General features: G+C 48.4%; 4 protein-coding genes across 4 annotated transcripts; all 4 read right to left on the bottom strand.

Moving 5' to 3' along the window:
- Positions 1-426: 426 nt before the first annotated feature.
- Positions 427-1,329, bottom strand: FPOAC1_001985 (uncharacterized protein; the record flags this gene model as incomplete). The annotated part of the gene is made up of 1 exon (XM_044846572.1): positions 427-1,329. The coding sequence occupies one exon, from the start codon at positions 1,327-1,329 to the stop codon at positions 427-429; it is 903 nt and encodes a 300-aa protein (XP_044712488.1).
- Positions 1,330-1,783: 454 nt separating this feature from the next.
- On the bottom strand, positions 1,784-3,443 carry FPOAC1_001986 (uncharacterized protein; the record flags this gene model as incomplete). The annotated part of the gene is made up of 5 exons (XM_044846573.1): positions 1,784-2,209; positions 2,271-2,671; positions 2,732-2,923; positions 2,976-3,237; positions 3,291-3,443. The coding sequence occupies 5 exons, from the start codon at positions 3,441-3,443 to the stop codon at positions 1,784-1,786; spliced, it is 1,434 nt and encodes a 477-aa protein (XP_044712489.1).
- Positions 3,444-4,443: 1,000 nt separating this feature from the next.
- On the bottom strand, positions 4,444-5,826 carry FPOAC1_001987 (uncharacterized protein; the record flags this gene model as incomplete). Its single annotated transcript, XM_044846574.1, has 1 exon — positions 4,444-5,826. The coding sequence occupies one exon, from the start codon at positions 5,824-5,826 to the stop codon at positions 4,444-4,446; it is 1,383 nt and encodes a 460-aa protein (XP_044712490.1).
- A 529-nt stretch (positions 5,827-6,355) lies between these two features.
- Positions 6,356-6,973, bottom strand: FPOAC1_001988 (uncharacterized protein; the record flags this gene model as incomplete). The annotated part of the gene is made up of 1 exon (XM_044846575.1): positions 6,356-6,973. The coding sequence occupies one exon, from the start codon at positions 6,971-6,973 to the stop codon at positions 6,356-6,358; it is 618 nt and encodes a 205-aa protein (XP_044712491.1).
- Positions 6,974-13,357: the final 6,384 nt, after the last annotated feature.

Consider the following 13,357-nt stretch of genomic DNA (forward strand, 5'->3'; position numbering starts at 1 on the left):
TATTTACTCAGAATACATCTAAAGTAATTCAAGGGCTTCCCGTTTATTTTCCATATCGTGAGAGCAGGCACCTGTCCTTGTTCCTCCAGGCTTAAGAATCGCTCTCGACTATCTCATGAAGCCCTTTTCGCCAACATCCAGTATCTCCGGGTTTTATTCCCAACCCCGATGGCGTCTATCTTTATGCAATCTCACGCCCCCTCGTGAAGGCGTTGCTCCGCCTCGTCTTGCGGGCGGTCACAGTCAGACCGCCTGAGGAAATAGAGCCAATCAATCGAGGACGGGTCTAGGAACAAGTGTCTTGCTTCGCCACGATATCATGCAGCTATGAGTGGTTGGGTGAAATGGTCGTGGTATATAAAGACTCTTCTCTCCCCGTCTGATTAGAGGAGTCTCCTCGACTTCTACCGACAAGTGATATCAGCTTCACGGCGTCGAGATCCACTTCAACGAAGCGACTACGAGCCACGTCTTTCGAATTGTAATATCATCTTCCCGCTCGATATCCCATGACCTCTCCTCGCCGTTGCAATCCCTTTCCCATATCCTCTCGACCTCGAGTCCGACCTCCTTGAGGGCCGCGGCGTCGTAGAATCCGCTCATTTTCTGTCGGCCAGTATGGAAACCTGCGACAACCCAGCATCGCGCTTCAGGTGTGCGTTTAAGGAAATGGGAGATGGATCGGTGTAAGTTGGTGTGCTGCCAAGGCATCCAGAGGCAATCGGCTGCAATGATTCGGTCAAATGCGTGCTCGCCTGAGACGCTAAAGGGGTCCTCGAGCTCGCCCCAGGAATGGCCGTGGACGGACACCCCAGAAAAAGGGGTCATTTCGGCAGAGGCGGGTGAGAATGGGGGTTGGATGTTGCGCTCGACATTTGTGCGTAGAGATTTCAGAACAGGTTCGGCTGGGTAATCCGTAGCGACGACACGCTTTGCACCCAGAAGAGCTCCCATGATACTTGGCAACGCGGTTCCAGCTCCGAGCTCAAGAATATCGAGTCCCTTTACGTCGAAGGACATGCTGTCCTGGGCCTCGCGAGGCTTCTGCAGGGGGATACCCAATGAGTCGGCTTCGATGAACTCGGCGAGCAATAGAGAGGAGTTCCAAAGGTAGTGTGAGAACAGCTTGCGGTCATCCTCCTTCACAGGGTCGGCAAGGTCGATAACAAGAGGCTTGGGGAGATGAGGTGAGGTGTAAGAGAGATTGTGTTTGGCATCACCATGTTGGTTTGTGATATCGCCAGGGAAGATGACGCCCAGTGCGTCTGAAAGGTAGTCCTCGGGATCGTCAGCCTCGCCATTGACGGAAATACGCCAGGTGAGAGACATGACTTATTTTGATTTATTCGCAATACGATATCGACTCCGAGTTTTTTTCTTTTTTTCGTTTTTCGACTTTGGTGTTGAAGCCCAACTGACTCAAACTTGCACGAACTCGGGGGATGGCAGATCACTTGATCTTTTTGCAACAAAAGTCAAGTATGATATATCTTGTTCTTTTGGTAAGTTTAACGCCAAGCAATCACTCTTTGAATGATGGTCACTAGAGGGTATAATGAGTTGAATTTATGATGTCTATCTTAGACCGACTACTAAGATAGATAGATGGTGGGGCAGAGGCATTATCAAAAATTGACCCGACCGCTTTCGATGGGGACTGACCGACTTAGTCTATTCTTAAACCACTCTACCATCGAGATCCGAAAAAAAAATTAAAAATTAAAAAAAAAAAAAATAGCAAACACAAGAACAAATCTCCATCTCCAGTTCGCCTCTCTCAGTGCTAGGTTGCTACAGAGTTGGAGTTGTCTGCACAAGACCAAGGACGACCACCTCCTTTCTTACCAGACTCGATAACTCCAATGACGGAACCATACGTTCCAGCAATCATCAAGAATGTTCCTGAAACGATGACAAATACACTCCATGCAACCATGAGAATCCATCGTAGAGACATTTCCTGCTTGCCCTTCCTCCAGTTGTCGTACAGCCAGAAGCAACCGTACGGTTGGAATGCTTGAAGAGTACCGAGCAGAGCTCCAACAAGAGAAACAAGACTTCCAAATACTGGGATGGCACTAGCTATGATGTATGCAAACAGAGCAGTGCTGAAGATAAGACCCAACCATGTAACCCAATGAGTGACAGTGTTTGCTGTGAGATGCTCTGAGCCTCGAAGGATTCGAACGAACGCATACTTTCCAGTCACCTAAAAACGAGCATATAAGTACTTTATCCATCAGAAAATAGACTTTGTATGGGAGACTTACATGAGTATTGATGGTCGCACCAACGATAAGTCCTGGTAGAGCAAGACCATACGCAACTTTCTTGATAGTCTTACCAGCCGAGCCCAGAGCAGGCGTAGCAACATAAGAGCCACAGAAGTAGTAGATTATGATTCCTACAGTAAGGTATGTAGCTGTTGCGACACCCTGGCAGAGAAGCATGGCCTTTGTGTAGTGGCGTGGCTCACGCATCTCGGCCGCGATGGGGAAGAAAAGGGGTGTACCCGCGTAGGCAAAGACAATGGTCGAAAGCGCAGCCATGGCATCGATAAATGTCGGGTTACCAACAAGTTTCCAGTCTGACATCCACTTCTCGTCTGTGTTCATCTTGGGCGCGGCAGAGGGTCGATCTTGGACACCGACGGCGATGGTGACAAGGTAGACTGGAGTGATTTGGTCGGTATTACTTTTCTATACAGATGTATATGGAGTGAGAAACTAACCGGCAATCAGCAGAGGAATAAGCCCAACCCAGGCCAACCAGCTCATTCGACCTAGTGTACGGATACTGGCACAGCAGAAGACGATGATGGATGCTACTGCAACAAAAACAGCAGTGCAGGCTCCATGGTCCGATAAAGCATTGAAGCTAATCGAGATTCCAAGGATACCGGACGCAATAGCGAAGACGGTAACTTGTTCTTGTCAGCGAAAGTGTCTCGATTCTGGTCAATTATTCCCACTTACACAAGGCAAAACTCAGGCCAAGAAACTCTCGCCCAATTCGTCCAAACAGGATACCTCCCGCGTCTCCAATGTCGTAAACCTCGCGATGGTTGAGTTTGAAGGTACCAATCACATAGTTGGACCACGTTGTGATACCTCCTATGAGGAGGAGACAAATGACTCCAGGAATGATACCGAGGGTATGGAAGGCCGATGGGATGGATAGAATGCCCAGGCCGATCTGGGTCTTCATCATTAAAGCAGCTGTTCCTAGCCACCCAACCTATACATGTCAGTATCTATCAGTATCACACAGCACAAATCCCAGTTGCTTACATTGCGGTAGTTGGGTCCGTCACCTGTGATATCACCAAAGACAGCATCGTGAGCTATAGGGGCGTCGATGACCTGGACTTCGACATCTTGAGAGTTCGTCGGCAATGTAGCCAACGTCTCGGGCTCGTGCTTGGTAGCTTGATCGCTGCTCATTCTGCCGGTTATGGGTGAAGAAAAAGAAGAATTCTTCATGTTTGATATGAAGGCGTTGCTGAAATACTTGTGTTCATGGGTCCTCAAACTTTCAAACCTCCGTATTCGGGCCTTTAAACTATACGATTCTCTACTCAACACATCCCCTCATGGTATTGTTTAAACTTTCTGTATCTCCATAGGGCTTGCGGATGAAGAAGCGAACGCAGCATCATAGATTTGTGTAGAACTTCGCTTGGTTATGCTGGCGCATGTTCTGCACTCATGGTGAACCAAATGAGTCCTCAGATATGCCTTGTTCGACGATGCTCATCAACGCTGTTGAATATTAAACAGGATATGAGGGTCGGGCTGCATTATTATGGACAAAAGGGCACAGATTGTAGTCTGTGGCCGTAAGTGGCTTTCGTGTTCTTATCCAGCATAGATAGTGAATGAGAAATCGTGTTAATTTGAGCAAATGCAAGAGATACGATGTCGGATTGAATCATCATCTGGTGTGTAAAGTTTGTTATCTGAGTTGAGTGTGCAAACTATAGATAAATGGATTCAGCATGCATCTCCTTAAAGAACGCCTCTCAACAAAAAGGACAAACGCGAATCATGAAGATCCAAACAAGTGCTTGAACAATATACATATTAGGACAATGTCCTTTTGAGTAAGTAATGCTATCAAGATCATCCATTATTGTCATTAGCCATCAAGGGGGTAAGGTTCCAGTCCAAAACCCAGATAAAAACAACGAGTAAAAACACATGGGTATCGATACGTCAACTCCACGGCGCAAACATAGGCCCAACCAATTCCGTTCCCTTTCCTTTCCTTTGATCGCCACCCGTTCCATGATTAACCCATCCCGTCATGAACAGCCTATCCATAAGATAAATATGAGGATGGCCTTTGTTCTAATACAATCCGCTTACGCCGTGCCTGAAATGCTTTTTTTTGTTTGACATGTTTTGTCCGTGTACGTGGGTAGAGGGGTTGTCGTAGTGTTTGTTACAGAGAAGTGTTGGTGTTGTTTGCAAGCATCTGCTGCATCTCCTTGAGCTGCGCAGGGGTAGGGTCATCTGAGATCCAGGGACCCTTCTCTTCATCAGTAGCTCCGTGGAAGCCAGCGGCTCGGTTCAGAGTCTGAATATCGAGGTCGGTGACATAGGCCTTGCCATCAGACAGTGGGATGCGGACCTCGTGATCAGTGGAGAGCATCATGTCATCCTTGGCAAGGCGTCGAGGGCCATCAAAGACAGCCACGACACGCTTCTTCATGGTCATCTGACCCTTGTCAAATCCCCACGATGAAGGGTAATCGCGACGGTTCTTGCGGCTGCGCGACTTGGATCCCAGGGCAACGCCACCACGGGAGTGAGTAACGCCTCGGGACTTCTGGACACCGTTGACAGGGTTACCCTTTCTCTTAATTGAAGGGGAAGAGTTACCCTTGGGTGAGCTCTCCTCATCATCATCACCACTGTCGTCATCCTCATGCTTTGTCATGATGACATCGGTAGTGGTAGGCAGGTTGTTCTTCTCAAGAGTCTGGTGAACATCCTTATCGTTCTCGACCTCAGCGAGACGCTTGGCATTGATGGCCTCGGCAGGGTCCTCTTGCTGCACAATGCGGAGAACACAGTCGTCAAGATGCTCGTAGAAGTCCTGGGCGTTGGAGAAGGTCTGAGAGCAAGTGCTACACTTGCCAGTAGCGTCAGGGGCATAGCCAGACAGCTTCTTGTTGGCGTTGGCATTGGCAGACTTCTTCCTGCTGTTGGGAGGTGTCTGCTCAACACCGTGAACGGCAGTCAGATGACGCTTGAAGACATCGGCGCGGTTAAAGGACTTCTCCGCAGCCGATCCAGAGCCTGGGCAAAACCCGCAGACCATTGTGCCCTTGTAATGTGTGAGAGTGTGGCGGTTCTTGTCATACTTGCGAGCGAAACCCTTAGTGTGGTACTCGCAAGTCTGAATCGGACACTTCTCGGGGCGCTCATTCTGGTGAGTGAGCATGTGAGCCTTGAGATCCTTGAAGGTCTTGCCACAATCAGGCCAAGTACATCTTTGCTTCTCCTTGGACTCATCACTGCTGTACTCGCCTGGTGTTGGTGGGACGAATTGACTGATACTTGGGGCGCGAATGTGGGTTTGGTTGTCCATTGGCGCACAGTAGGGGCTGCTGGGAAATGTGGATTGGAAGTTGCTGGCCTGGAGAAATGGTGAAGAACTATTGGTCCTCATCATCTGAGGTTGAGGCGAAGAGGAAGAGACAGAAGCAGAAGGTGATGCGGGATATGTGTGGTGGTTGTGTTGTTGATAGTGGTTGTCATAGGAAGGAATGCCCATAGGTGGACGAGTAAGCTCTGGGTGAATGAGAGAAGGGTCTATCATGGTAGAGTTGGTTAGCGGTCAGCTCAAAAAGTGAAGCAGAGACAAAACAGTGGAGTTGAAGGTCAAGATGTTATGTACAATAGGTGATTGCAACACAGACGGACAGTCAGGGCAGCGGAGCTAAACCTAAGATGGGTTTACAGCTAGCCACTGCCGAAGACAAGAAGACAAGATCGCCAATCGTTTGACAGCGGAGAAGTGACATCAAGCGCCAATCGGGAAGACGGATGGCATGTCTCAGTTGACAGGAAAGCTTTCGGAGGGAGCTAAACAGAGACTTGGAGGGAAGAAGGGATGACATGGGAAAAAATAAAATAAACAAATAGACGAGGCAGCTCAAAATGAGGATCGACGAGCACTACCCAAGAGCCGAGCCGATGGTATCTTGCTGAATAGCAAACGACTTCATCATAGATTGAAGCTGCTGCATGACAGGGCAGGGGTTCGCAAACACTAGCAGATGGTAGTGGTGGGGGGAGAGAGGCCTCAGACCCTTCGGACTGGGGCTCAGTCTCTAGTCTCTGCCTCTCTACCAATACCATTGCGAGATCCAAGGGGAGGGGAGAAAGGGGATCGCCGAAGCTCGAAGCGAGTATCCGTTCGTGTTGTAAGAAATAGTTTTGAGCTTACCAACAAAGGCCTTGGCCGTGGGAAAGTCAAAGCTGAGCTCCTCCATTCCCGAACCAGGGAATGACGCAAAATCAGATCCCATGTAATCATTGCCCACAATTGTAGGCTGGAGACCGAGGCCCTGAGGAGTCCACTCGGGCATTGCACCCATTTGGCCGTGATGGGATTGGGGTGATCCAATTGCTGAAGAAGCTGTTGACGGAGCCGAGGCTGTTGAAAGACTAGACGAGGGTAGTCTCATATCCGAAGACTCATCGGTGTACATGCTCGGTGACGCGTGGCTGTTGAGCATGTAGTTGGGTGCCTCGGCGTACAGAGAGGGTTCGACAAAGCCCATTGAAGAAGCATAGACATCTGGGCTGGCATTTTGGTGCTGGAAACCAAATGCATCGGCTGGGATGCTCACATCCATGGGTCCTGTAGTGAAAATGACGTTGGAGTCGGCATATCGAGCATAGTCCTCGGCATCAGGTTGAGAATGGAACATGGCGAAGGACGAATCTGACAAGGCTGTCATGATGTCTTTGTGGAAAATGTGAGAGATAGATGTGAATAGAGATATGGAGAGTTGTGTATCGGTAGGGCGAGGCTTGTACTTGTAGTTGGAAAGCTTAGAGTGCAACCACGTTTATCTATAACACCAGATATGTCAGAGCCGGGGACTTTAACTCAAGTGAAGCGTAGCGAAGCGGAGGCGGGAAATGTTTCTACTTTTCGAAACCGAAGAATGAGTGTTTGCAGGCTGGGGAAAGCTTACCTGCACTTTGCATTCCAGGAAGGGAGTGAAGCTTGTTGTGAATCAAAGTCTCGCAGGGTCTGAGATGTTTCTGGCGGATGTGGGTTTAGACACGGTAAAGGATCTTCTTTTGGTCGACTTTCCGGGGACTCGTCAGTTGTCTCAATATGGGATGGTATCTGAGTGATGGGAATGTCGAATTGTGAGTTGAGTGAGAGTAGTCAATTTCAAGGTGAAGATGAAGATGAAGATGGAGGTCCGGTGGGTAAGTGTGTAAGATGGGAGGAAGAAGACTGGTGCAAGTTGAGATATGCAGGAACCACTTGATGATCGTATCGCCTCTTGGTAGTTTGATGGGCAGAGACGATGTTCTTAAAAGAAACACTAAGTGGCCTTGAATAAGGTTGTCGTTGTTGAGTAACGAACTCTTAGACCAGACCCGAGGAAAGGGTTGGGGGCTGCCAACGTACATATAGTCAAGGCACCGACTACACTAAGCAGAGACTACTCTGCACCTGCATTCGGGGCCCGTCCGTGGTTTCTCCAGTTAGTTGATTGACATGATGGATACCTCGATGAGAGAGGCTGCTGGGGAGAGAACCCTCCCATGCACTGCACAGCGGTACGTAGCCTGCAGAAACGCAGTGTGCAGTGCCCGGGTTGCCTTGCCTTACTTTGGCTTGCCTGCCTGCCTGCCTGTAGGGCCTAGTTAGGGCCCAGCAATTGAAGCCAAGCAAGTGTCGGGCCAGGGGACCAGGGGGTGGAGAGGAGGAGGGTGAGATGAGATATGGAGTGGTGGGGGTGAGTCGAGTCCACCCGTCCGTCATCTCACCCCCATCACCATCACCGGCGGACCAGCCAGCCAGCCAGCCATGGGAGCTCAAGCCCAAGCCCAGTTTTAGGTCCAAAAAGAAAGAAGGAGAGCAAAAACAAAAAAAAAGAAGAGGGTGTGTTTGTTTTGCACAGCCGTGGAGATGGTCTAATCAAACAAAGATGCATGTATGTATGTATGTAGGCATGAACAGATAGTAGTCAAAGTAACCAAAAGATGCATACAGAAAAGCAAGCAAGTCAGTGGCCCAGCGCTTTACAACGCCAGCCTGCCTACAGCAAGAACAGCGACGATGTATCCGTACCGTTTTGGAGTTCCAGGCTCGGTATTTAGAGACAATCTGCAGCCATGTCTGGGGTTCCTTGGCATGATTGAATTAGATTTCGGGAAGGGGATTGATCAGTCGATCAATCAATAAGACGAGAGTGCCTAGAGTGCACATCAAGAATGGAGGGGGGGACAGTCAACTGAACACCTCAAGAGACAACGATTGAGGCGTATCGCCTCCCGCCTTCTTTCACCAAGGAGACTCACTTGTCACATTGTATTGGTATTGATATTAATCAGTAGGTATTGCATTGTATCGGAGTGTATGCACTGTATACCGTGAGAACGGGTCGGCTCTCGCTAATGAAGGCTTCGCGATATGATGTGCCTTTCTTTGTCTTTCGTCTTGTCTTTCATATCAAAAAAAAAATCAAAAAAAAAAAAAGGCGGAGGTTACAGCAAAGGCGTGTGCGTGCGAGGAACAGATTGATTGATCTACCACGAGTACTACATGTACCGATACAGAGATGAGGGTCTCTCAAGAGGGTCAGGGCCGATATCTAGCATCTTGACAGGGCAAGTTGCAAGGGTAAATAGGTGCAATGTCGAGGTAGGGCGTCTCCTTCAAAGTAGCTATACTTGCGAAACGTATTTCTCAAGTACGTAACTGATACTCCACTGTCCAGTCGATACTCCAGGGGTCTCTCTCTATCGCACGTCACAACTCTATGTGTAGTCTATTCATTTAGCGGTTGACCGGTGCCCCTCACGGCCTGTGTTTATGTAGAGATAGAAATCAATGTCACTGAGTTGCTATTCGTAGTAAAGCCCATTCCATCCATTGTTCTTGATAGCTCCATCTATTAGTACAACAAGCTGCAGATGTGATTGAGATGCGTGAGGGGAAGGATAAAACTAAAATAAACTCGATGCTAGATACGGTACGGTACGATAGTACAAACTCAGTCGAATGTGTATGTACGAACGGCAACCACCGTTAATCACCCGCGAACCGCTTCATTATTATTATTATGGTTATCTTAATGAACCACTTGGTAACATATACAGTTACAGTACTGTATGTATGCAGTTGATCTGACATGGACCAGGCTGTCGGTGATAAGATGCCAGGATGGCATATTAATTATCTAATGAGCGCAAATCCCTCCTTGCGTTGTCTGTCAATCATTAATAACATGTTGATTATAGGATATACATACGTGCCATGTCCCAAACTTGGGCGATCTTGCATCCATGCCGGGCGGGTTGCTTTTTTACTGGGCATATCCTGCACTGTTAGTAGTTGATCACCAGTAGGGTAGACATCTCATCACATGCGCAGCATTCCATCCTCTATAACCCCCCATGAACTTATTAGCTTCTCTAGTGAACTGTACTTCCTGCGTCTGCAATTCTCTGGAGCCGCGAGACAAGCCTTTTCTCGAAACGTGGTAGTTGAGCGAGCGAGTCGAGGGTGGGTGGGGGCCATTGGAAGATATTTTTATCCATAGCTCGATGCACAGCACAGCACAGCACAATGTGCATAAAAGGAATGCACCCATTCATTGTGCTATGTTGTGCTGTGCTGTGTTGTGCTGTGTTATGTTGTGCCTCTCTTTTGGTTCCTTTCCTTCCCATGGTTGGGTTGCCCGATATCTTGGTAGATTACAGAGATAATTCACCTACCGAGCACAAACAACCAATCCCGTACTTCGGTTACGAGATGGTTTGATCGGCCCCGAGCACTGGGGGCGCAGTCCGGCTTCTCCTTCTCCTTAACCCCCTGTAACTCTACTGCTCCTCCACTGTATTTTTACTACCTACGCTGACTTGACTTGACTGAGTGACGACCCTGAATAATCCCTCCTTTCCCCTGCTTCTTTTTCCCTCTCTCCCCCTGTCAACTCGTTTCCCGACATGGTCGCTGCGCCCTTGTCGTTGGCTCGCACGTTGCATCTCCCGGGGAAGGCGTCCCAGGAATCTCACATCGTCTTGGCTATTCCCAATCTGGTCACTCGTGTCTGAACCGCAGAAGATCACTGATGTCAGGAGTTTCCTCTTCGAGTCTCTCGCTGCAACTTGGCATGCCTGTCAACTTTCCTCCTCCCCCTGCAAGTTTCGCTTGGCAACTCTTCTCCAGACGTCCGTCATGATCAACCAACAGTTGATTAATCAAACTTGCAAATCATCGGCAAAGTGTTTCATCCCCCGAGCCTAATAGTGGCCCGTCTCCATAATCCCCATCTCAACATCAACCGACTTCAGAAGCTCTGCGGAACAAAACCGTCACTGACAAACAAACAAACAAACACAGCGCCGTTAATGGGGTCAAACACCCACCTCCACATGGCGTCGGCTCATATTGACGCGCCGCAAGACAGTTGCGCCTACAACAGTATCGAACCGGAATGTTCATGTTTACACAATGCCAGAGATTATGCAATTCGGATAGAGTTTTGATACCATTAACCGTCATTTTCCAGGTGGAGTCGCGTCAGAGAATCGTATCCACGAGGGAAATGATGAAAGAAAAATACTCCATGAGCTTGCACGTCCAAAAAACGCCATGTCATCTCTAATCTAACTGCGAACTAAAACTGCTTCATCTCAACATTCTAATAACAAATGTCAACAGTCTACTGGTTCCTTTTTTATTATTTGATGGCGTTCCCTTACTCGTTCAAGCTCTTCTTAGTCAGGGTCAAGTTGATGTACAAGAACAATATGTTGGATGATATGGGCTGTGTCTTGGTGCCATACGCACTGGAATAACCTAAACAACGGAGTCAAGTCCTCGATATGGGCATCCACCATTCGTAGGGCTTAGCCAGGTAGCAAGACCTTGCCCCGTTCAACGTTAATGCTTAGAAGCAGGAATCGTGTGTCTGAGATACCGATGCTTCTGTCTCTCCATCCGCAAATTAGTGAGCGGCAGTTCTGACAGACAAACTCTGTGCTTCAAAGGAGAACTTGGTCCCTCGTGGCGCCGGGGCTTGAACCGTTTGAGGTCTGGGTCTGAGATTGTGATCTGATCCGCCCTTGACCCGGACGCCATGTCCGGGAGGAGTGCAACGGTGAGCGACGGATGTCTCATCTCACCAATTCGAATACAGGTTCTGTCTCCCCCGAAATACAGTGTGCCGCCGCATGCTGTGTAGCGCCGAGTTCCTGCGTTTGCTTGGAGTCAGTCATGGTTCAGTTCAGTGCATGTTGGTTCTCGGAGACGAGACGCAACCGTCTTAGCCCAGCGTTAGCAATGCGTGTGCTGCCAAGGCTAAGCCATTAAGCCATCATCGACGGATATGCACCTTTCATTGGATGCTGTGTATCGATAAACCTCCTGCACAAAGAGGCTTGTCAAGAAATCGTGTAGCGTAGTTAGGCGGGGGTTTTAAAAAAAAGAAGCGGCATGGCTGTGCAACACATCCACTACCCCTGCCCTACTGCGTAGGTACATACAATACCAGTTAAAGATTTTTGACGCAACCATCACAATGCACCATGAAAGAGCCAGGTCGGAGAATATAATCGTAATAAACTTTAGTAACGAGATAGGGCTTCTTCGAGTCTGCTGATCTGCCTGCATATGTACTCCCTCTTCAAGCCTAGGCTAGGCGTTCTTCATCGAGGGAGCAGATAGGGTACTTGACGCAGCAATAGTGATTGTTATCCAGACGAATTCTGAGTCAAGCTTTGCCGTCATCACAGACCTGCTGTTACGTTGTATTACATTAAGCATAACATATGCTTGCTTTCTTACTTACCAACGAATCATGTGTTGGCGGCGATCTGCTTTTTCTTGTTGGAAGCATTGCGGTCATGCTGGAAATTACAGATAGATATTGAATATGGCTTCCCGTCAGCACTCTCCGTAGTAACACGCACACCTTGTCATCCTTCCCGTTGAACTCTGACACTAGTTTATCCTCGACCCTTGCTTTGATGTGGCACGGTTGATTAATCCAGACCTGTCTACCCAGCCCGCCGGATCGATCAAAGATGCATAACAGAGATTCTATAGACGAGACAAAGAAGCAAAATTCGACGATCCAGAACAACGCCCAAGTTTCGGAGGGGAAAGAAGCAAAGAATCGGGCATCTATTATTGTGAGCAACCTCTATTGAACATGTTCATGCCTTGAAGGCAGGTACGTAGTAAAGAAGTGGAAGATGTTGATGAGTATTGACAGGGGTAAATGAGTGGACCACGAAAAGTAAACATGATAATTCGATGCAGCGGATCCTACAGAGTAAAGTCTTGTCCCATTTTATTCCATTCCATTCCACTCCAACCCTGCCCCCCCTGAACCGAACCGGGCAGGACGGCAATTATTCTTGTTACATATCGTATTTTGCTTTGTTTCTTGCTCCTCCAGCGGTCATCCACATTTGCTTCTGCTTCCGCATCCACTTGCTCCCCTCCCTAATTCCTTATCCTTGAGGTGAATCATTTCCCACTGGCCGGTTCAGTGGCTGACTGGATGACCCCTCGTCAGCCTGCATCGGTCAAAACCGAGTAACATTGCCGTGCCTACTATATATGCTGTGCTGTGTTGTATTCCAGCAATCCGGCACTGCAATCAACCACTCACATGCAGACGAGGGGTTCCCGGATGAGACCCTGTCAGGGTTTCCTTTACCGCTATCTACCTGTGAGATCCAATGACGGGGGCTACCCATTGAGCGTTTGCCGTATCGGTTATGCGCAGTTCTACTCATGTATCTATCTATCTATCTATATATATGCATTAAACCTATAGTATCATATGTGCATTAATGCACACAGCCATCACGACGTGGCACTGGCTGGGGTGCTGAGCACTCAGCCCTATCGAGTCTTTTTCTCCCCTAGCAGGTAGACTAATTTCCAGTATCGCATACTATTAGAGTTGATGACCAACAGTTAAGTTTGCCAATAGTCTCAACATGTGACTGGCAAACTGCTGATGGTATTGGTGATGCATACGAGAGTAACCTTTGATTGAGCACTGGGCGATTTGTGCAGTCAATAAGGCAGTGAGACGGCACAAGTAGGTGCAGACTACTTGATTGAGTTATGCTGGATT

The sequence above is a fragment of the Fusarium poae genome, chromosome 1, assembly GCF_019609905.1.
Source record: "Fusarium poae strain DAOMC 252244 chromosome 1, whole genome shotgun sequence".
In the NCBI taxonomy this organism is placed as follows: Eukaryota; Fungi; Ascomycota; class Sordariomycetes; order Hypocreales; family Nectriaceae; genus Fusarium; species Fusarium poae.